The sequence below is a fragment of the Salmo trutta genome, chromosome 37, assembly GCF_901001165.1.
Source record: "Salmo trutta chromosome 37, fSalTru1.1, whole genome shotgun sequence".
Taxonomy (NCBI): Eukaryota; Metazoa; Chordata; class Actinopteri; order Salmoniformes; family Salmonidae; genus Salmo; species Salmo trutta.
Genome location: NC_042993.1, coordinates 30,055,254 through 30,079,157, shown reverse-complemented (window position 1 = coordinate 30,079,157; position 23,904 = coordinate 30,055,254). Strand labels below are relative to the sequence as shown.

The following is a 23,904-nucleotide window of genomic DNA, read 5'->3' as shown; positions in this document are numbered from 1 at the left end:
CAAGAGCTGGTTGAGAGAATGCCAAGAGTGTGCAAAGCTGTCATCAAAGCAAAGGGCGACTACTTTGAAGAATCTCAAATATAAAATATATTTTGATTTGTTTAACACTTTTTTGGTTACTACATGATTCCATATGTGTAATATCATTGTTTAATAATAGTGAAGACATCAAAACTATGTCGAAAATAGTAAAAATAAAGAAAAACCCTTGAATGTGTCCAAACTTTTGACTGGTACTGTAAATGTGGACAGTTCTTCCAATCTCTTTAATATGCACCTCGGAATTGGATAAGGACGTGCGCAGTTGTGTCCCCGATGTGTCTGTCATCACTTGTAGCCTGTGAGAAAGACCCGATCATGTGATGGAGAGCCGTGTGAGTGAGAGGTGCTTCGGAGAAGGCAGCACTCAGGGAGAAGGGCCGCAAAATACATGGATTTTTTTTTTGGTGCGTTTTTTTAAGCATTGTGCTTCTCAAATTGTGAATGAGAGACTGATGAAGTGTGTACAGCCTGCGCAATTAAACAAAGTAGAGCTCATTCCTTTCAAGCTACTTTCTTTTTTCAAAACATCATTAGTCACATCATGCAGCCTTACAATGTAAGGAACACATATAGCCCGACGTTTGTAGAACAACTAAAGTTACATTAATAACTATAAATTAAGCATATAGGAGTACCTACAGTATCTTTGTTAACTGCCAAACACAGGATAGCTATTTTATTCAGCTTTGCTAAATTGCATTCTTCATACTATAAAAATAATATAAATTAATGCCACGGAATTCAATGCAAATCTTGTCTGCTAAATGAACTAGTGTAGCCCACAGCCATATGGCATAGCCAGATCAGGATCTAACATAAGGACAACTCAAAGTATGCTGTTCTGTTCTTTTGAAATAGACTACATTCTCTTCATATCACGTTTCTTTAGACCTGTTTAAAATACATAATGGATTTATTGTGAGGGTGTAGGCATTATTACATGGATTTATTCGAATTTTAAAATGTAGATGTTCAAAAGGTCTGCATCAGTGGCTTGTAGGCTGTGTTGAACTCAGGAGATGCTAACTATTTTTATGTTAATTAACGATCAATTACCGTGAGACCGACAGTTATTTGCTTGACAATCACCGCCCCAGCCCTAACTAAGAGACCTGATAATTGTATGTGTGGGGTACAGAGATGAGGTAGTCATTCGAAAATCATGTTAAACACTATTATTTCACACAGAGTGAGTCCATGCAACTTATTATGTGACATTTTTACTCCTAATCTTATTTAGGCTTTCCATAACAAAGGGGTTGAATAGTTATTGAATGAAGACAGTTCAGCTTTTAATGAATGTGTAAACATTTCTAAAAACATAATTCCACTTTGATATTATGGGATATATTGTTTGTAGGCCAGTGAAACAAAATCTCAATATAATCAATTTTAAATTCAGGCTGTGTCAAGGGGTGTGAATATTTTCTGAAGGCACTGTAATTAAACACAACAAAAACAAGAGGACAAATAGGACAAACTAATAAAAGAAAATAGGACTTTTTTCTAGAATTTAATCAAGTTCGTCAAAACCAGATTATGACACCAACGTTAATCATAATAAGTCTTGATCACAAATTCAGAATTGTGTACAAAAGCAACCTTCCTGCAAACCTGACAACACAGTCCCATGCATGATCATCATGGAGCGATATAGCTGCCAACAGGAACTAAACGTGTATCTACGAATACAATCAAAATGGTTGAATTCAAATCTCTGTTGGTGCTAATATCACACCATAATAACAACACCATAATAATCCCTCACCTGTATGTAGGCGCATGTGGACCTTCCTGCTGCCCGACGTGGAGAAGCACTTCATGCAGCACTGGCACTCGAAGGCCTTGACACCTGTGTGCGTCTTCATGTGTGCAGTGAGGGTGCTCTTGACGGCAAAGGCGCGGAAGCACTGCTTGCACTTGAAGGGCTTCTCGTGTGTGTGGATGCGGACGTGGCGCACCAGGTCGCTGGGCTTCTTGAACTCCTTGCTGCAGTAAGGGCAGCTGTGCCACCGCACGCCGTTCTCCTCCCTGATGGAGCCTATGGGGAAGGGGGAAAGAGGTGACATGGGTTGTGTTCATTAAGCACCAAATGGAAGAAAAACAGACTGAAACAGGGAGACTACCTTGGACCTGGCCAATAACAAACATGAATTTTCATGTTAGGTTTCAAAACGTTTTGTTATAGGGTGCCCTAATGGATACGACACTGGCCCCACATGAGATGAGCAAGCACAGAGCTGAGAGCAAATACACTTACATTTCTTCAGTTCAGGGGATCAATTGAAACTCCCGATATATAGTGCATTTGGAAAGAATTCAGACCCCTTGACTTTTTCCACAGTTTTATGTTACAGCCTTATTCATAAATTATTTAAATTGTTGGTACCCTTTAATGACTAAGCAAAATCTGATATTTTGTGAAATTTTTGTAAATGTATAACATTTTTAACAGACCCATTACTCAGTACTTTGTTGAAGCACCTTTGGCAGCGATTACAGTCTTGAGTCTTCTTGGGTTTGACGCTACAAACTTGGCACACCTGTATTTGGGGAGTTTCTCCCATTCTTCTCTGCAGATCCTCTCAAGCTCTGTCAGGTTGGATGTGGAGTGTCGCTGCACAGCTATTTTCAGGTGTCTCCAGAGATGTTCGATCGGGTTCAAGTCCGGCTGGGCCACTCAAGGACATTCAGAGACTTGTCCCGAAGCCACTCCTGCGTTGTCTTGGCTGTGTGCTTAGGGTCGTTGTCCAGTTGGAAGGTGAACCTTCACCCCAGTCTGAGGTCCTGAGCGCTCTGGAGCAGGTTTTCATCAAGGATCTCTGTACTTTGCGCCGTTCATCTTTCCCTCGGACCTAACTAGAACCTTTCATCTTTCCTTCAATCCGCAGGGATGGTTTCAGGTTTCCTTCAGACGTGACGCTTGGTATTGAGGCCAAAGAGTTCAATCTTGGTTTCATCAGACCAGTGAATCTTGTTTATCATGGTCTGAGAGTCCTTTAGGTGCCTTTTGGCAAACTAAGTGGACTGTCATTTGCCTTTTAATGAGGAATGGCTTCCGTCTGGCCACTCTACCATAAAGGCCTGATTGGTGGAGTGCTGCAGAGATAGTTGTCCTTCTGGAAGGTAATCCCATCTCCACAGAGGAACTCTGTCAGAGTGACCATACGGTTCTTGGTCACCTCCCTGAACAAGATCATTCACTCCCTGATCGCTCAGTTTGGCCAGGCGGCCAGCTCTAGGAAGAGTCTCGGTTGTTCTAAACTTCTTCCATTTAAGGATGATGGAGGCCACTATGTTCTTGGGGACCTTCAATGCTGCAGACATTTTTTGGTAGACCTTCTCAAGATCTGTGCCTCGACACAATTTTGTCTTTATGTATAATTCCTTCGCCCTCATGACTTGGTTTTTGCTCTGACATGCACTGTCAACTGTGGGACCTCATATAGAAAGGTGTGTGCCTTCCCAAATCATATCCCATCAATTTAATTTACCACAGGTGGACTCCAATCAAGTTGTAGAAACATCTCAAGGTTGATCAATGGAAACAGGATACACCCGAGCTCAATTTGGAGTCTACTAGCAAAGGGTCTGAATACGTGTAAATAAGGTATTCCTGTTATTTTATTTTGAATACATTTGCAAAGACTTTTAAAAACCTTTTTTCGCTTTGTCATTATGGGTATTGTGTGTAGATTGATAAGGAAAAACATTTATTTAACCCATTTTAGAATAAGGCTGTAACGTTCCAAAATGTGGTAAAAGGGAAGGTGGTCTGAATACTTTCCGAATGCACAGTATGCAATATACCTGTTTATTGTCAACGGACATTTCACGAGCTAGTAAACTGATGGGAGTTGAAACGGAACGGATAGACAGTGACATACATAAGCACACATGGACATTATTTGGGGTATGCCCTACCTGGCATCTGTACAGGTTTTTTGAAGATACTTTTCTTCTCCTTCTTGGCGGTTTTGTCCTGGACTGGGAACTTCTTACTGTCAGGTAGAGCCCCCTCGGCAGCATGGCTCTGAGTCTGTCTGGCCGCTCCATTGGTCTGGGACTGAACCACGCTCAACCCACTGTTCTCCAGGGCTTGCTGTGTGGGTGTGGGTTCAGGGGTGACAGGGTTTAACAAAAAAACTGTGACTAATACTATGTATTAGTACATTTTTCCATCCACAGTATAGGACAATACTGTACCGTATGCCTCGATCACATTATTAGAGCTAGGCTACATGACGCTAGGGATAAACACCGGTAACCAGGATCCCGGGACTGTCCTGGGCCCACTCCTAACATTTCCCCAAAAAAGGGAAATTACAACGTTTTCCCCCAATGTTGCACTAATGCAATTCCACGAAATACACAACATACTCAGCAGCAGATGTAAAATATAAAATATCACATTATCTAAACAGGTTGTCGCATAGAAGCCTTAAGCCTAGCGTATTTACTTCACAAAAATGTGCTTGGATAATCCAACCCCTGGATTACAGAATAAAGATAGGATTTTTCATGCGAGACAGGAGTCAGGATTTTGGGTTTCAGTGGGATTCGGGAAGATATGAAAATAGCCTTGGCTCTATATAAGGCTACTACGTAAGACAAAAGATAAGTATATTAGTCGATTTAGGCTACATTATTGCATGCTAAATGTTTCTGATCAGGGAACGAATAAACGAGCTACCACTTCCACTTGTCCAGCCAGAGATCAATTAACCAAATATACAGACAGATTCAGTGAAAACAAAATCACATTGACTGACTATGAGACAAGTCACATGCTTTTGGAAGGGAGTAAGACAGGCTACTACGCGAGTGAAGAGTAAAATCCACTTGTATAAATGCTAGCAAAACGTTCTGATCAGCTAATATAATGAGCAAACTAATATAAGGACGATCATTAGCACTCACCTCAATTTAGCTAACATTTCCCCAGCTTAATTGTTACAAAATATCCAAAACGGAGATCCAGTGAGAAAGAAACTCCCCCACTTTTGCCTCAAAGCAGTGCGATGGCGCTGTCCCAATCAAAACAGTGCTGAAATGATCATCTAGGTGACCACACACACAACTATTGCTTTAAATTAGTATAAACGGTTGGATATGGCTTTGGGAGTTTCAGTCCAAGCAAGAATTTGATACATGCCTTCAATTGCATTAGCCTCCTTTAATCTAATATTTCCATCATTCAGTTGATCATAACTAAGGTGAGTGTTCCTCTCTCTGAGCTTTTTCTAGGCCCAATGGCTCTTTCCCCGTCTCCTCACTCCGCTGCCGCCCACCTCTGCCACGTTGTTCTCAACACCAGTTTAAATCAGTATAGACTATTGTTTTCTAGAAATTGGTACCAGAAGTTTGCCGGTCCTCCCTTGTAAAAAGGCTATTTTAGGCTTTCAGGTTAAGGTTAGGGTTACAATTAGGGTTAAGGGTTAAGGTTAGGGTAAGGTTTAGGGAAAATAGGACTTTGAATTGGTCCCCAAAAAGTCCTCACAAGTATAGTAGGGCAGGTGTGTGTGTGTGTGTGTATACACATGTATCCATGAGTGCGTGCGTTCGTGTACACTTATGCACATGCGTGTGTATCGACATGTATGCGTGCATTCCTGAGTGTGTTATAGTTCCCACCTGTAGGATGTCCTGGTTGATGGCCGTCTCCATGGTGATGGTCTGTTCTTGGGGCTGTGACTGGGTCCCCTCCCCTGTCACCTGCTCTGACAGCTCTAGGAGCTGCTGGATCACGTCAGTCACCACTTCGCTGCCCTCTGACCCCGCCACGCCCTGACCCGACTCCTCCACCTCCTTCGGGACAGCGAGGGAGGGTGTGAAAGTGGAGGGAACGAGAGGAGAAAAGGGAATACTGAGAATGGCAGAGGTTAGCTGATCTGAGCAGCGTAGAGCATTTTCTATCTTTCGTTTTTTGCAGTTCATCATTGATGATTCATCAAATTTTTTATGGAAGCCTAGTTCACCTAATTAATAGTGAACCTGAACACCTGATTTTCAAGGTTCCATTTACTTACAAAAACACGATGACAAATGAAAATTAGAGGCTTTTTTATATTGAGCCCCACTCTGAAATAATCCCATAGAAATCTGCATGTAGTGGTAGAGCTACAGGGAGGTTCCAGTGTGTGTGTGTGTCTGATCCCTCAGCATCAAGCTAGCTGCAGTGTGAGGCAACAAACTGAATGCAGAGGTCAGAAACCGAATCAGGAGAAACTTCTAGAAGTTCACATCATCTGCATGTACTCGCTCACCTGTGTGTTGGCCGATTCCTCTATGAGCAAGATGTGCATCTTGCTGATGTGGGCGTTGAGACTGCCCAGCTTTTTGAACACACAGCTACAGTCCATACACGGGAACAGTGGTACTCCCGTAAGCTGAAGAGACACATATACAGGAAACAAAGTCAGTATACACACACAACTGTGGTTATTACTTTCTATTAAATTAGCTGTTAAAGGCCTAAATGCTTTCGTTGGATATGATGCCATTGGGAATTAGCAGAAGGCTACATTCTTCGTCGATTTTTATATTAAAAATAAATGATTTTACATCAGGTAAAAATAAACACCTAATGCCATGTCATTATAATTTAATACCAACTAAGATATACACTGAGTGTACAAAACACCTTCCTAATATTGAGTTGCACCCATTTTGCCCTCAGAACAGCCATAATTCGTCGGGGCGTGGACTCTACAAGGTGTCGAAAGCGTTTCACAGGGATGCTGGCCTATGTTGACTCCAATGCTTCCCACAGTTTCAAGTTGGCTGGGTTTCCTTTGGGTGGGTTCTTGATACACACAGGAAACTGTTGAGTGTGAAAAGAACTGGAACGCTGCTGGGTTTGACACTCAAACCGGTGCGCCTGGCACCTAATACCATACCCAATTCAAAAGGGCACCGAAATCTTTTGTCCTGCCCATTCACCCTCTGAATGGCTAACATACACAATCCATGTCTCAAGACTTAAAAATCCTTATTTTGCCTGTCTCCTCCCCCTCATCTACAATGACTGAAGTGGATTTAACAAGTGCCAATAAGGGATCATAGTCCTGGATTCCCCTGGTCAGTCTATGCCATGGAAAGAGCAGGTGTTCCTAATGTTTTGTACAATCAGTGTATACATATTTTATCTTCAGCCAAGACAGATATTACAAATATCCATCTTCTGATTATTTTAAAGAGCAATCTAATATAAGGCAGCGATTAGGAGGATAGAGAATAATTTCATGCTAAAACTTTGGGGTAATCTAAAAACAGTCCCACTTCCCTGTCCATATTCCAGATGCTTCCGCTTATGAAATGCATTCCCACTCACATCCGACTTGAATATATTCATGAAGTCCGTTCATAAAGCCGAGGTCCTGACTGCCAGAGTAGGTTGAAGGACACTCGTGAGAATCACATGCATTATTCAAAAAAACGTTGAATAGCTACGGTTTGGGGCTTCGGGGCAGATTCAAATCAACTCACCGCATCATTGCCAGTTAGCGCTGATGGACAAAAACACGCTACAGACGCTCTTTACAATCTCTTCCCCCGTTCGTTTAAAAATGTTCGGTTGATAAAACGATCACATGTGTTTGTCGTGAGGGGTGGGGAAAATGGAAAGGCTATCTGATTGAGTTGGCCACTCAACAAGGACGAAGCCTCACATTTGCATGTCCTCATTTGCACCGATGTAAGTAATGGTGACTACTGGACACAAATCCGATGAAAGTAGCACTCAGGTCCAGAAGAGCGTACAGCCAGTCACTTAAAAACGGCTGCCTATAAAACACCAACTCCTCGACTGCCATCATCATACTGAATAACCCAGAGACTGCTTTTCATTTAGGCTCATTATTTTCCCCATGGACCGTCAAATATGTGAAAATATCACATTCGATGTGTGCAATGTTGCTACATCAGTAATAGAAGCTTCTGTTTCATAAGAATGTTCTATATTATTTCCGTATATCTAACTGATTAAAGACGGGGGGGGGGGTCAAAGGTCAGAAGACACAAGACCCACCTTCACATCAAATCCATTTCCTACCATTGACAATGTATGATTTTGTCTGTGATCAGAATGCATGCAGAGGCTTTTTTTTAAACGAACAAGCTCCGTTGCAGACAGTGTAATAGAATGGAAGCCTTCTTTTCTGAGTGGTAAAATGCGACAGCAGATCATGAACTAGTGCAGCATTAGTCTGGATCCATCCATCGATCTGCGTGCCCTGCATCCATGACGGAGCCATCTCTTTACGTGCCATTACCTATTCATGACCCCACAGAGCTGCCTCTCCATCGAGGCTACAGGAGCTGGGAGCTATCCTCGCTCTCTCTCCCTCTCCATTAGTCTCCATTTATTATGGGCCCGCAACCGATGGAGGAGTCATGCTCTTCTATGGACATCACAGGGTATTTAGGGAGCCTAAAATGACCTGGCTGGCCTATAATAGAGAAACAGCCAGGTCTTGCGTTCAGCTAGATGACTCATAAAATACATTTTCGAATTACAGAGGCACATATGTGACGCGGACAATTAACTGTAATTTAAGCTCATTCTCTGTCTAAGAGACTGACACTTTTTTTACGTGCAACAGAGTCTCGCTCTATTGAAGCAATTGAGCCGGGAGGAGGGTGACCGTGTGTGGGAGTGAGTGAGAGAGAGCGAGACAGGGAGGGCCTGTCCAGAGACCCTAACATCATCCCCCCGGACGCGCGCAAATATATTTTGTCCCCCCCACACCAAACGCGATCACGATCCCAGGTTGAAATATCAAAACAAACTCTGAACCAATTATATTAATTTAGGGACAGGTCAAAAAGCATTAAACATTTATGTCAATTTAGCTAGTTAGCTTGCACTTGCTAGCTAATTTGTCCTATTTAGCTAGCTTGAAGTTGCTAGCTAATTTGTCCTATTTAGCTAGCTTACTGTTGCTAGCTCATTTGTCCTGGGATATAAATGTTGAGTTGTTATTTTAGCTGAAATACACAAGGTCCTCTATTCCGACAATTAATCCACACATATTCCGACAATTAATCCACACATAAAACAGTCAACCAAATTGCTTCTAGTCATCTCTCCTCCTTCCAGGCCTTTTCTTCTTTGGACTTTATATGGTGATTGGCATCTAACTTTCATAGTATTACCACAATGACCGACCGACCTAAGTTCATCTTTCAATCACCCACGTGGGTATAACCAATGAGGAGATGGCACGTGGGTATCTGTTTCTATAAATCAATGAGAAGATGTGAGAGGCAGGATTTGCACCACGTTCATCATCACAAATAGAACTGACTTCTATTTTAGCGCTTGGCAAAGCAGACACTCGTTGGCACACGTGAGCAGTGTGGGTGCAATGATTGAATAACATGTATGTGTACATTTATTTTGCAATGCTTGCGCACGCGACACGAGTGGTGTGGTCAGCATTTTAGACTCTACCCGAGAAGGAAAATATACAGTGGGGTCCGAAATATACACACCCTTGATAAAGATCAGTGGTGGAAAAAGTACCCAATTGTCATACTTGAGTAAAGGTAAAGATACCTTAATAGAAAATGACTCAAGTAAAAGTGAAAGTCACCCAGTAAAATACTACTTGAGTAGAAGTATAAAAGTATTTGGTTTTAAATGCACTTAAGTATCAAAAGTAAACGTAAATCGCTAAAATATACAGTACCAGTCAAAAGTTTGGACACACCTACTCATTCCAGGGTTTTTCTTTATTTATACTATTTTCTACATTAAAGAATAATAGCGAAGACATCAAAACTATGAAATAACACAAATGGAATCATGTATTAACCAAAAAAAAAGTGTTAAACAAATCAAAATATAGTTCAGATTCTTCAAAGAAGCCACCTTTGCCTTGATGACAGCTTTACACATTCTTGGCATTCTCTCAACCAGCTTCATGAGGTAGTCACCTGGAATGCATTTCAATTAACAGGAGTGTCTGTTAAAAGTTCATTTCTGGAATTTCTTTCCTTCTTAATGCGTTTGAGCCAAGGTAGGTGTGGTATACAGAAGATAGCCCTATTTGATAAAAGACCAAGTCCATATTATGGCAAGAACAGCTCAAATAAGCAAAGAGAAACAACAGTCCATCATTCCTTTAAGACATGAAGGTCAGTCAATCCGGAAAATGTAAAGAATTTTGAAAGTGAGGTCGCAAAAACCATCAAGCGCTATGATGAAACTGGCTCTCATGAGGACTGCCACAGGAAAGGAAGACCCAGAGTTACCTCTGCTGCAAAGGATAAGTTCAGTAGAGTTAACTGCACTTCAGATTGCAGCCCAAATAAATGCTTCAGAGTTCAAGTAACAGACACATCTCAACATCAACTGTTCAGAGGAGACTGTGTGAATCAGTCCTTCATGGGTCGAATTGCTGCGAAGAAACCACTACTAAAGGACACCAATAAGAAGAAGAGACTTTCTTGGGCCAAGAAACACGAGCAATGGACATTAGACCGGAGGAAAGCTGTCCTTTAGTCTGATGAGACTAAAATTGAGATTTGTGATTCGAACTGCCATGTCTTTGTGAGACGCAGAGTATGTTAACGGATGATCTCTGCATGGGTGGTTCCCACCATGAAGCATGGAGGTGTGATGGTGCTTTGCTGGTGACACTGTCAGTGATTTATTTAGAATTCAAGGCACACTTGACCAGCATGGCTACCACAGCATTCCGCAGCGATACGCCATCCCATCTGGTTTGGGCTTAGTGGGACGGTCATTTGTTTTTCAACAGGACAATGACCCAAAACACCCCTCAAGACTGTGTAAGGGCTATCTGACCAATGCGAGTGATGGAGTGCTGCATCAGATGACCTGGCCTCTACAATCACCCGACCTCAACTCAATTGAGATTGTTTGGGATGAGTTGGACCACAGAGTGACGGAAAAGGAGCCAACAAGTGCTCAGCATATGTGGGAACTCCTTTAAGACTGTTGGAAAAACATTCCTCATGTTGCTAGTTTATAGAATGCCAAGAGTGTGCAAAGCTGTCATCGAGGAAAGGGGTGGCTATTTTGAAGAATCTTACATTTGGTTACTACATGATTCCATATGTGTTATTTCACAGTTTTGATGTCTTCACTATTATTCTACAATTTAAAACCCTAAAATGAGTAGTTGTGTCCAAAGTTTTGAATGGTACTATATACACACACACACACACACACACACACACACACACACACATTACCTTGTAGACACTTGTGGACAACTTGGAGGATCAGGCAGGTGAAAGTTATTTGTCAATAATAATTCCACCCAGCCTACTGATTAAAGACAAGGGCAACAGAGATGTGCCAGGTGATGTAGTTAGTTGGTTGTTTACCTCAGAGTGCACTCTCTGGACGTGCGAGTGCAGGTTGCCCTTCTGCGAGAAGGAAGCGGGGCAAAAGATGCAGAGGTGGGGCTTCTCTCCTGTGTGCCTCACCATATGGGTCTGCAGCACCACTTTCTGGTTGAAGGCCTTGCTACAGTGGCTGCACTTGTACGGCCGTTCGCCTGGGTGGGAGAGGAGAGAGAATAGGAGGGAGAGAGAACACAACTCAATAGACCTGGGTGGTATAGATCAGTGGTTCCCAAATTGTGGGTCGGCAGAATTTTGAAGGAACTCAGTCAGGCTTTCAACTTACTTTTGAAAGTTGTAATAGTAGAATGCACGAGGTGCAATTTCCAAATTGGGTATTGCATCATCAGTTTTCCTGTTGTCATGTCAGTCATTGCATACTTCAGAGAGCTATTTATAAGACATTTCAAGATCAACTAGCCCATGTCAGCTAGCGTGTTTACGCCCACAGATTTTGTGGTAACGCTTGAGTCATTAAAATAACACATGAACACACATTAGACATTGAAAAATTTATAGAATTGCAAGAAAATGAGCTTTAAAACTGAAAAAAAATTCTTTGCACCCCATGACAAAATGTGAGAGGGAGAGAGAGAGAGGGAGGCGGTGAAAGAACACGAAAGGGATAATCAATGAGGGGCTATGCGTTCTCTGGAAAATAAAGCATGACCTGGAACACGTTATCGGAGTGGAACAAACCTTCCGCCGAGTTGCATTATGAGTCCCGAGGTGATTATCTATTTTATACCATGGCTATAAATTTAACATATTTGCCATTAGAGATGTGACAACATCCACTGAAGTAGCTAGCATGTTTACTAGCTAGCTAGATAGCTAGAGTTGTTGCCTTGGTTTATTTTTTTATTTCACCTTTATTTAACCAGGTAGGCCAGTTGAGAACAAGTTCTCATTTACAACTGCGACCTGGTCAAGATAAAGCAAAGCAGTGCGACACAAACAACAACACAGTGTTATACATGGAATAAACAAACATACAGTCAAAAATACAATAGAAAAAGTCTATATACAGTGTGTGCAAATGAGGTAGGATAAGGGAGGTAAGGCAATGAATAGGCCATAGTGGCTAAATAATTACAATATAGCAATTAAACACTGGAGTGATAGATGAGTGTGCAAGTAAAGATACTGGGGTGCAAAAGAGCAAAATAAATAACAGTATGGGGATGAGGTAGTTGGATGGGCTATTTACATATGGGCTATGTACAGGTACAGTGATCTGTGAGCTGCTCTGACAGCTGGTGCTTAAAGTTAGTAAGGGAGATATGAGTCTCCAGCTTCAGTGATTTTTGTTGGTCATTCCAGTCATTGGCAGCAGAGAACTGGAAGGAAAGGCAGCCGAAAGTGGAATTGGCTTTGGGGGTTACCAGTGAAATATACCTGCTGGAGCGCGTGATACGGGTAGTTGCTGCTATGGTGACCAGTGAGCTGAGATAAGGCGGGGCTTTACCTAGCAAAGACTTATAGATGACCTGGAGCCAGTGGGTTTGGCGACGAATATGAAGCGAGGGTCAGCCAACGAGAGCATACAGGTCGCAGTGGTGGGTAGTATATGGGGCTTTGGTGACAAAACTGATGGCACTGTGATAGACTTCATCCAATTTGCTGAATAGAGTGTTGGAGGCTATTTTGTAAATGACATCGCCGAAGTCAAGGATCAGTAGGATAGTCCGTTTTACGAGGGTATGTTTGGCAGCATGAGTGAAGGTTGCTTTGTTGCGAAATAGGAAGCCGATTCTAGATTACATTTTGGATTGGAGATGCTTAATGCGAGTCTGGTAACCAAACAATTAGACTTAGCTAACTAAACCAATATCCTAGCTTGCTATTATGAAAATCGAATTCAACAATGCCATTGATATTTTCAATTCAACTTTGGCTTTCAAAAGCAGCTAAAAAAAATAGAACTTCATTGCCATTGAACTATACTGTGAAATTATACAGTGCATTATAGGGAAATAATGCACGCTCTAGAATGCCATTCAAGCCAATCAGAAACGAGTACTCAACAATCCCATGGTATAAAACTCATTATAAACTCAGTGGTTTGAGCCCTGAATTCTGATAGACCGTGTACCACGGGTATGACATAACATTTTGTTTTACTCTGGATCGATTTGGAGGTGGAGGGTCCGTCATGGTCTGGGGCTTTGCGTCACAGCATCATCGGACTGAGCTTGTTGTCATTGCAGGCAATATCAACACCGTGCGTTACATGGAAGACATCCTCCTCCCTCATGTGGTACACTTCCTGCAGGCTCATCCTGACATGACCCTCCAGCATGACAATGCCACCAGCCATACTGCTCGTTCTGTGCGGGATTTCCTGCAAGACAGGAATGTCAGTGTTCTGCCATGGCCAGCGAAGAGCCCGGATCTCAATCCCATTGAGCACGTCTGGGGCCTGTTGGATCGGAGGGTGAGGGCTAGGGCCATTCCCCCCAGAAATGTCCGGGAACTTGCAGGTGCCTTGGTAGAAGAGTGGGGTAACATCTCACAGCAAGAACTGGCAAATCTGGTGCAGTCCATGAGGAGGAGATGCACTGCAGTACTTAATGCAGCTGGTGGCAACACCAGATACTCACTGTTACTTTTAATTTTGACCCCCCTTTGTTCAGGGACACATTATTCCATTTCTATTAAGTCACATGTCTGTGGAACTTGTTCAGTTTATGTCTCAGTTGTTGAATCTTGTTATGTTCATACAAATATTTACACATGTTAAGCTTGCTGAAAATAAACGCAGTTGACAGTGAGAGGACGTTTCTTTTTTTGCTCAGTTTTGTAATGCAGTTTATTTGCGATGACAAACATTATGTTAAGCAGGACATTCATACGAGCCTTAAAATCCAATTATAATCCAAAAGTAGTGTGAAATGCACTCATAAGCAACATGTAAATAGAATATTTCTTTGCTGCCGTTTTTTTAGAACTCCCCCTTGTTCTGCCACCAACTTGCACGCGTCGCCCTCATGTGACAATGTTAGCAAACACAGAGAAGGGTCTATATCCCGTAGGAAAACCATTGCTTACATTTACATTTAAGTCCCGAGATGAGGATTATTTAAGATACTGTTTGACGAGGTAGGGTTTCAGATGTTTTCGGGAAGATGGGCAGGGACTCTGCTGTCCTAGCTTCAGGGGGAAGCTGGTTCCACCATTGGGGTGCCAGGACAGAGAACAGCTTGGACTGGATTGAGTGGGAGCTGCCCTCCCATAGGCGTGGGAGGGCCAAGACACCTGAGGTGGCAGAACGGAGTGCTCGGGTTGGGGTGTAGGGCATGAGCATAGCCTGAAGGTGTGTGTGTGTGTGTGTGTGGGGGGGGGCAGTTCCTTTTGCTGTTCCTTAGGTAAGCACCATGGTCTTGTAGTGGATGCGAGCTTCGACTGGAAGCCAGTGGAGTGTGCAGAGGAGCGGGGTGACATGAGAGAACTTTGGAAGGTTGAAAACTAGGCGGGCTGTAGCGTTCTGGATAGGTTGCAGGGATTTGATGGCACAAGTGGAGGCCAGCCAACAGCAAGTTGAAGTAGTCCAGACGGGAGAGGAAAGTGCCTGGATTAGGACCTTCGTCGCTTCCTGTGTGAAGAGCAGTTCCGTCATCCAAGTTGAGATATCTGCCAGGCACGCAGAGATTTGTGTCGCTAACTGGGTATCAGAAGTGGTGAAGGAGAAAAGTAGTTGAGTGTCATTCGCAAAGCAATGATAGGGGAGACAATGTGAGGATATGACAGAGCCGAGTGACTTGGAGTACAGAGAGAAGAGGAGAGGGCCTAGAACCGAGCCCTGGGGGACACCAGTAATGAGAGTATGTGGTGCAGCCACAGATCCTCTCCACGTCACCTGGTAAGAGCGGCCTGCAAGGTACGATGTAAACCAAGAGTGTGCAGAGCATGAGACGCCCAGCCCTGAGAGGGTGGAGAGGAGGATCTGATAGTTCATGGTGTCAAAGGCAGCAGATAGATCTAGGAGGATGAAAACAGAGGAGAGAGTCAGCTTTGGCAGTGCGGAGAGTCTCCGTGACACAGAGAAGAGCAGTCTTGGTTGAGTAACCCGTCTTGAAGCCCGACTGCTCAGGGAGATCTGAGTTTAGCTAAGCTGAGAAGCCCACAGGGACTAACCTGCCTTGCTTTAGACAATGAGGATGTAGAATCAGAGCAGAGGTGGATACTTAGCTGAGGATACCGGCTTTAGTTTCAGTTAGCTAACTGGAGCCTGCAGGCTGTGTTTGAAGCACCATAGCTCCCCTTCAGCACATCCCCTTAATGTGCTGTTTGAGATTCAGAGCACAGACCAACCATCTCTAGCACAGCATTAGTCATCCATCCAGCCCACAAATTAACATTGAGATGAGGTGGCACGGAGGGGCTCTGTGAGGAAGGATAGCTGAAACTCTGAATGAACTCAGAGGGGTCTGGGCTGGGAGTCTGCGCTTCATGGGCACTTATCTCAGGTGATATGTCCGAAAGTATTTCAGTAGGTGTATTAGGAGGAATGGCAACTTTTGAAAATGTTACGTTTATTTCAAATCAAATATAACAATTCCCCAACAACTACCTAATACACACAAATCTAAAGGGAGGAATAAGGATATGTACATATAAATATATGGATGAGCGGCATAGGCATGGTACAATAGACGGTATAAGGTACAGTAGATACATATGAGATGAGTAATGTAAGATGTGTTAACATTATTAAAGTGGTATTGTTTAAAGTGACTAGTGAACCATTTATTAAAGTGGCCAGCGATATGAGTCTGCGGCAGCAGCCTCTCTGAGTTAGTGATTGCTGTTTAGCAGTCTGATGGCCTTAAGATAGAAGCTGTTATTCATCTCAGTCTCAGCTTTGATGCACCTGTTCTGGGGTGAACAGGCAGTGGCTCGGGTGGTTGTGGTCCTTGATGATCTTTTTGGCCTTCCTGTGACATCGGGGGTCTTGGAGGGCAGGTAGTTTACCCCCGGTGATGCGCTGTGCAGACCGTACCACCCTCTGGAGAGCCTTGCGGTTGAGGGCGGTGCAGTTGCCATACCAGGCAGTGATACAGCCTGACAGGATGATCGATTGTAGAGCTCCATTTTCCTCCTATAGAGCTCCATTTTTATGGAATGGTCTGCCTACCCATGTGAGAGACGCAGACTCGGTCTCAACCTTTTAAGTCTTTACTGAAGACTCATCTCTTCAGTAGGTCATATGATTGAGTGTAGTCTGGCCCAGGAGTGTGAAGGTGAACGGAAAGGCTTTGGAGCAACGAACCGCCCCTTGCTGTCTCTGCCTGGCCGGTTCCCCTCTCTCCACTGGGATTCTCTGCCTCTAACCCTATTACAGGGGCTGAGTCACTGGCTTACTGGTGCGCTTCCATGCCGTCCCTAGGAAGGGTGTGTCACTTGAGTGGGTTGAGTCACTGACGAGGTCTTCGTGTCTGGGTTGGCGCCCCCCACTTGGGTTGTGCCGTGGCGGAGATCTTAGTGGGCTATACTCAGTGGGCTATAGCCTTGTCTCAGGATGGTAAGTCGGTGGTTGAAGATATCCCTCTAGTGGTGTGGGGGCTGTGCTTTGGCAAAATGGGTGGGGTTATATCCTGCCTGTTTGGGGGTATCATCAGATGGGGCCACAGTGTCTCCTGTCCCCTCCTGTCTCAGCCTCCAGTATTTATGCTGCAGTAGTTTATGTGTCGGGGGGGCTAGGGTCAGTCTGTTATACCTGGAGTATTTCTCCTGTCTTATCCGGTGTCCTGTGTGAACTTAAGTATGCTCTCTCTAATTCTCTCTTTCTCTCTCAGAGGACCTGAGCCCTAGGACCATGCCTCTGGACTACCTGGCATGATGAGTCCTTGCTGTTCCCAGTCCACCTGGCCGTGCTGCTGCTCCAGTTTCAACTGTTCTGCCTGCGGCTATGGAACCCTGACCTGTTCACCGGACGTGCTACCTGTCCCAGACCTGCCGTTTTCAACTCTCTAGAGACAGCAGGAGCGGTAGAGATACTCTCAATGATTGGCTATGAAAAGCCAACTGACATTTACTCCTGAGGTGCTGACTTGTTGCACCCTCGACAACTACTGTGATTATTATTATTTGACCATGCTGGTCATTTATGAACATTTGAACATCTTGGCCATGTTCTGTTATAATCTCCACCCGGCACAGCCAGAAGAGGACTGGCCACCCCTCATAGCCTGGGTCCTCTAGGTTTCTTCCTAGGTTTTGGCCTTTCTAGGGAGTTTTTCCTAGCCATTGTGCTTCTACACCTGCATTGCTTGCTGTTTGGGGTTTTAGGCTGGGTTTCTGTACAGCACTTTGATATATCAGCTGATGTAAGAAGGGCTATATAAATACATTTGATTTCATTTCATGATTGTGCATCTGTAAAACTTTGTAAGGGTTTTAGGTGACAAGCCAAATTTCTTCAGCCTCCTGAGGTTTAAGAGGCGCTGTTGCGGACCGCACCACCCTCTGGAGAGCCTTACGGTTGTGGGCGGTGCAGCTGCCGTACCAGGCTGTGATGCAGTCCGACAGGATGCTCTCAATTGTGCATCTGTAAATGTTTGTGAGGGTTTTAGGTGACAAGCCACATTTCTTCAGCCTCCTGAGGTTGAAGAGGCGCTGTTGCGCCTTCTTCACCACACTGTCTGTGTGCACCATTTCAGTATGTCTGTGATGTGTACGCCGAGGAACTTAAAACTTTCTACCTTCTCCAGTGCTGTCCCGTTGATGTGGATAGGGGGTGCTCCCTCTGCTGTTTCCTGAAGTCCACAATCATCTCAGAAGTCCACAATCATCTTTGTTTTGTTGACGTTGAGTGAGAGGTTGTTTTCCTGACACCACACTCCGAGTGCCCTCACCTCCTCCCTGCAGGCTGTCTCATCGTTGTTGGTAATCAAGCCCACTACTGTCGTGTCATCTGCAAACTTGATGATTGAGTTGGAGGCATGCATGTCCACACAGTCATGGGTGAACAGGGAGTACAGGAGGGGGCTGAGCACGCACCCTTGTGGGGTGGGGAGTGTTGAGGGTCAGCGAAGTGGAGATGTTGTTTCCTACCTTCACCACCTGGGGGCGGCCCGTCAGAAAGTCCAGGACCCAATTGCACAAAGCGGGGTTAAGACTCAGGGCCTCCAGCTTAATGATGAGCTTGGAGGGTGCTATGGTGTTGAATGCTGAGCTGTAGTCAATGTACAGCATTCTTACGTAGGTATTCCTCTTGCCCAGATGGGATAGGGCAGTGTGCAGGCAATTGCATCAATATGTGGACCTGTTGGGGCAGTATGCTAATTGAAGTGGGTCTAAGGTGGCAGGTAAGGTGGAGGTGATATGATCCTTGACTAGCCTCTCTAAGCACTTCTTTATGACAGAAGTCAGTGCTATGGGGCAGAAGTCAATTTAGTTCAGTTACCTTTGCCTTCTTGGGTACAGGAACAATGGTGGCCATCTTGAAGCATGCGGGGACAGCAGACTGAGATAGGGAGCGATTGAATATGTCCATAAACGCACCAGCCAGCTGGTCTGCGCATGCTCTGAGGACACGGCTAGGGATGCCGTCTGGGCCAGCAGCTCTGTGAGGGTTAACACGTTTAAAATGTCTTACGTCGGCCACAGAAAAGGAGAGGCGGGGGCGCGGTCCTTGTTAGTGGGCCGCGACGGTGGCGCTGTATTATCCTCAAAGCGGGCAAAGAAGGTGTTTGTCTGGAAGTGCCGTTGAACTGCTACTCCACTTTGTCCCTATACTGACATTTCGCTTGTTTGATTGCCTTGCGGAGGGAATAACTACACTGTTTATATATTCGGCCATATTCCCAGTCCTCTTTCCATGGTTAAATGCGGTGGTTTGTGATTTCAGTTTTGCGCGAATGCCGCCATCCATCCACAGTTTCTGTTTAGGGTAGGTTTTAATAGTCACAGGGGGTACAACATCTCCAATGCACTTCCTTATAAACTCATAAACAATCTTGAAGCGTGGATTCCAATTGGTCAGACCAGCGTTGAATGATTATAGTCACAGAATGGTTATAGTCAATATGCTGAATATAATTTAGGTAGCCTTGTTCTCAAATTTGCTTTGTTAAAATCCCCAGCTACAATAAATGCAGCCTCAGGATATACCGTTTCCAGTTTACATAGAGTCCAGTGAAGTTCCTTGAGGGCTGTCGTGGTGTCTGCTTGAGGGGGTATATACACAGCTGTGACGATAACTGACGAGAATTCTCTTGGGAGATAATATGGCCGGCATTTGATTGTAAGGAATTCTAGGTCGAGTGAGCAGAAGGACTTGAGTTCCTATATGTTGTTACGATTACACCATGAGTCGTTAATCATGAAGCATACACCCTCGCCCATCTTCTTCCCAGAGAGGTGTTTATCGCTGTCTGCCCGACGCATGAAGAAGTCCGGTGGCTGATCCGACTCCGACAACGTATCCCGAGAGAGCCATGTTTCCGTGAAACAGAGAATGTTACAATCTCTGATGTCTGTCTAGAAGGCAACCCTTGCTTAAATTTCGTCTGCCTTGTTGTCAAGAGAATGGACATTGGCGAGTAGTATACTCGAAAGGGCGGTGTGCACGCCTACCGAGCCTGTCCAGGAGGCCCCTCCGTCTGCCTCTTCAGCGGCGACTTTGTTTTGGGACGGCTTCTGGGATTAGATCCATTGTCCTGGGTGGTGGGCCGAACTAAGGATCCGCTTCGGGAAAGTCGTATTGCTGGTTGTAATGTTGGTAAGTTGATGTCGCTCTTATATACACAATAGTTCTTCCCGGCTGTATGTAATAACACTTAAGATTTTCTGGGCTAACAATGTAAGAAATAATACATTAAAAAAGCTAAATACTGCATAGTTTCCTAAAGACTTGAAGCGAGGCGACCATCTCTGTCGGCGCCTTCTTAGCATCATACGTGTGTGTGTGTGTGTGTGTGTGTGTGTGTGTGTGCGTGTCAACACAGCTGTCAGTAGCTGTGTATGACGCTGTGGGTTTAAACAGGGTCACTTTCCACACCACTGGCAAGCAACACTACTGAATATATACAAAAGTATGTGGACACCCCTTCAAATGAGCGGATTTAGCTATTTCAGCCACACCAGTTGATGACAGATGTATAAAATCGAGTACACAGCCATGAAATCTCCAAAGACATTTGTATAAGCATGTCCTTACTGAAGAGCTCAGTGACTTTCAACGTATCACTGTCATAGGATGCCACCTTTCCAACAAGTCAGTTTGTCAAATTTTTCTTCTGCTAGGGCTTCCCCGGTCAACTGTAAGTGTTGTTATTGTGAAGTGGAGACTCATCATCCGACCTCGGTTCCGACACTCACTACCGGGTTCCAAACTGCCTCTGGAAGCAACGTCAGCACAAGAACTGTCCGTCGGGGAGCTTCATGAAATGGGTTTCCATGGCGGAGCAGCCGCACACAAGCCTGAGGTCACCATGCGCAACGCCAAGTGTCGGCTGGAGTGGTGTAAAACTCGCCGCCATTGGACTCTGGACCAGTGGAAACACATTCTCTGGAGTGATGAATCACGTTTCACCATCTGGCAATCCGACAGACAAATCTGGGTTTGGCGGATGCCAGGAGAACGCTGCCTGCCCCAATGCATAGTGCCAACTGTAAAGTTTGGTGGAGGAGGAATAATGGTCTGGGGTTGTTTTTCATGGTTCAGGCTAAGCCCATTAGTTCCAGTGAAGGGGAATCTCAACGTTACAGCATACAATGACAGTCTAGATGATTCTGTACTTCCAACTTCGTGGCAACAGTTTGGGGAAGGCCCTTTCCTGTTTCAGAATAACAATGCCCCTGTGCACGTAGCTTATGACTATTATATTTTAGTGGATGTTTTGGGAGAATTTTTTTTATGCCATATCTATTTCAACACATTTTACAAGGGGAAAATGTAGAAACATGTATGGGTCAACTGTATGGCCCTGTTGTATTTCTCAGGGCAAATGTGGCCTTTGCTTCCTGTGTATTAACTAGGTTGGTGGCACTTTAATTGGGGAGAACGGGCTCGTAATAACAACTGGAGTGGAATGCTATAAAATACATCAAACACAGGGTTTACAGGTGTTTGATGCCATTCCATTCACTCCGTTCCGGCCATTATTATGAGCCGTCCTCCCTTCAGCAGCCTCCTGTGACAGAATCCTTAGTAGGTGCAACAGTGAAAAAGGAGTCCTTGTTGATGAGAGACAATGATTATTCCCAATCATGGTAGAGACCCCTGGTGTCCAACAGTGATACAGCACACTGACTGGGCCTCTAGGGCTGAAGAGGCCATTATTTCATCTCATGCTCTCCAATTAATTCGCTTTCTGAAGTAAACAACTCCAAATCTGAGTCTTCGGTCGTGTTCATTAGGCAAGAAATGGAAGAAAACATACAAACAGGGTGGGACTCATTTTCAGTTGCAAAATGTTTTTCAATGTTTTCTGACGCGTGCCATAATGAACATGACCCAGCTGTCTTTTGCTTACCTGTGTGTATTCGTGTGTGTCGAACGAGCTGGCTGGGCTTTTTAAACGTCTTGCCACAGTGCTGACAGCTGTTGGTAAATCCACTGCGATCAATATTCTTCTTGTAGTTTCTGGAATTCGAGCTGAGTGGCCTGATGGAAAAAAACAAGTTCCGAGAAACAGAAATCAACGCAATGTGGAAACAGTCTTTGGGTCAGGTTGTTCTTTTGAAACACAATTTAACTGCTGGTCCTCCAAACGAAAAATAGGAAACAGAAAGACGCAGGGAGATAAGAGCACTCAGTACACTTAGTAATGTGTTGCTAAGCAAGCACTTTGGACAACAGTATCAATAAACCTGAGACCCTCTGTGCTACTGTCCCCTCGCTCTCTAACCTCATCTTGATGTGGGTCTTGGTGTGCTCCTTGAGCTGGCCCGCCATCTTGAACTCCTTGCTGCAGGTCTTGCAGGTGTACACCTTGGCCCCAGACAGCTCTTTACGGTGCTCCTCCAGATGCAGCATGAGCTGACTGTGGAGAATGAACTCGTCGCCACACTCTGTACAGATCAGATTCTAGAGGAGGAGAGGGGGAAAGAACAGAGGCGGAGAAAGAGACGAGAAGATGAGGTCACAGACAAGAGGAGGAGGACGGAGAAGAACCCCAATTCAGAAGACATGCATGAGTCGATCATGCATGTGCTTTAGAAAGCTGTCACCTATATAAATTATATGTATTATCATTATGAGGATGGTTGTGACCTGATGTGAAAAAGTACACAGATATTTATTGATTAATTGAATTAATAAGTTAATTAAAAGTAGTAGCCACCAGCTACAAATTACATTTTAACCTTCGATAAACCATATTTCCCAGCAGATAGAAGACAATCACATTTTTTAAATTACATGTTTGAATGAGTTCAATCACATTTCTTTAATTAACCTTTATTTAACTAGGCAAGTCAGTTAAGAACAAATTCTTCTTTACAATGACGGCCTACCAGGGAACAGTGGGTTAACTGTCTTGTTCAGGGGGCATTATTTACCTTGTCAGCTAAGGGATTCGATCCAGCAACCTTTCGGTTACTGGCCCAACGCTCTAACCACTAGGCTACCTGCCGCCCCATTTCACTGATTGACTGACCTCCTCCTTCTCATGCAGCATGATATGGGACTTGAGACTGGCCACGCGGGAGAACTTCTTGTGGCACACCGGGCAGGTGGGGTTGGAGGTGGCGTGTGTGGACTTGTGGAGCGTGAGGTTGAACTCCACGTTAAACGTCTGGGCACACTGGTCGCACCGGTGAGGCTGGAAGGGGAAAAAGAGAGAAAAGACAGTGAGTGAGTAAGTGAGCGAGTGTACGCAAGTGAGTGACTGTGTGGGCTGCAGGTAGCCTAGTGGTTAAGAGTGTTGGGCCAGTAACCGAAAGGTCGCTGATTCGAATCACCAAGCAGAGCAAGTGAAAAATCTGGCAATGTGCCTTTGCAAGGCACTTAACCCTTATTGATCCCGTATGTCACTCTGGATAGGACCGTCTGCTAAATGACTTAAAAGTTTTTAAAAATGTGACTGAGTAACTGAGTCCTACAATAACAAATAGTCCGGACAGTATATTTTCTCTCTTGTTATAATTTTCAGGCAAATGTCAGTTGGTCTGCTTGGCTGAAGGTCTTATTTCCAGGGTATATTTTCTAATATACTTATTTCTTCAATAACTCTTGTCAGTTGCATTTGCTCTCTAGTGGCACTACATTTCCCTCATACACTGGGCTATTTGTCTTAAGAGGATGTTCCCTCTGTCTGTTTGCTCACTGGCCTGCAAAGAGGCTCTCCCACTCTGACTGCTGAATAATGAATAGTAAACACAAACTTAAATCTACTCGCACTGTATCTCTGTGGACAAGCTACAACTGTCGTCTGAGGACAACTCATCCGTGTGTCGGGCAGGAACATCAATAAAAGGACTAGGCCTATATGCTGGTACTTTTTTGGGGTTCTTCACCTTCATCAACAATGGATGTAA

At 44.4% G+C, this 23,904-nt stretch overlaps 1 protein-coding gene across 2 annotated transcripts in view; it reads right to left on the bottom strand.

The window, feature by feature from the left end:
• The window catches only part of LOC115177310 (zinc finger protein 236), a 90,876-nt gene that overhangs the window by 63,111 nt on the left and 3,861 nt on the right, over positions 1-23,904 (bottom strand). Inside the window, exons 3-10 of one of the 2 annotated variants that reach the window (XM_029737961.1) lie at positions 23,025-23,189; positions 22,275-22,453; positions 21,900-22,030; positions 11,401-11,573; positions 6,309-6,431; positions 5,677-5,850; positions 3,967-4,144; positions 1,811-2,083 (exon numbers count right to left, since the gene is read on the bottom strand). In XM_029737961.1, the coding sequence (XP_029593821.1) occupies positions 1,811-2,083; positions 3,967-4,144; positions 5,677-5,850; positions 6,309-6,431; positions 11,401-11,573; positions 21,900-22,030; positions 22,275-22,453; positions 23,025-23,189 (1,396 nt within the window). The remainder of the gene's footprint in view (positions 1-1,810; positions 2,084-3,966; positions 4,145-5,676; positions 5,851-6,308; positions 6,432-11,400; positions 11,574-21,899; positions 22,031-22,274; positions 22,454-23,024; positions 23,190-23,904) is intronic. The other variant, XM_029737962.1, reaches the window with a different exon arrangement.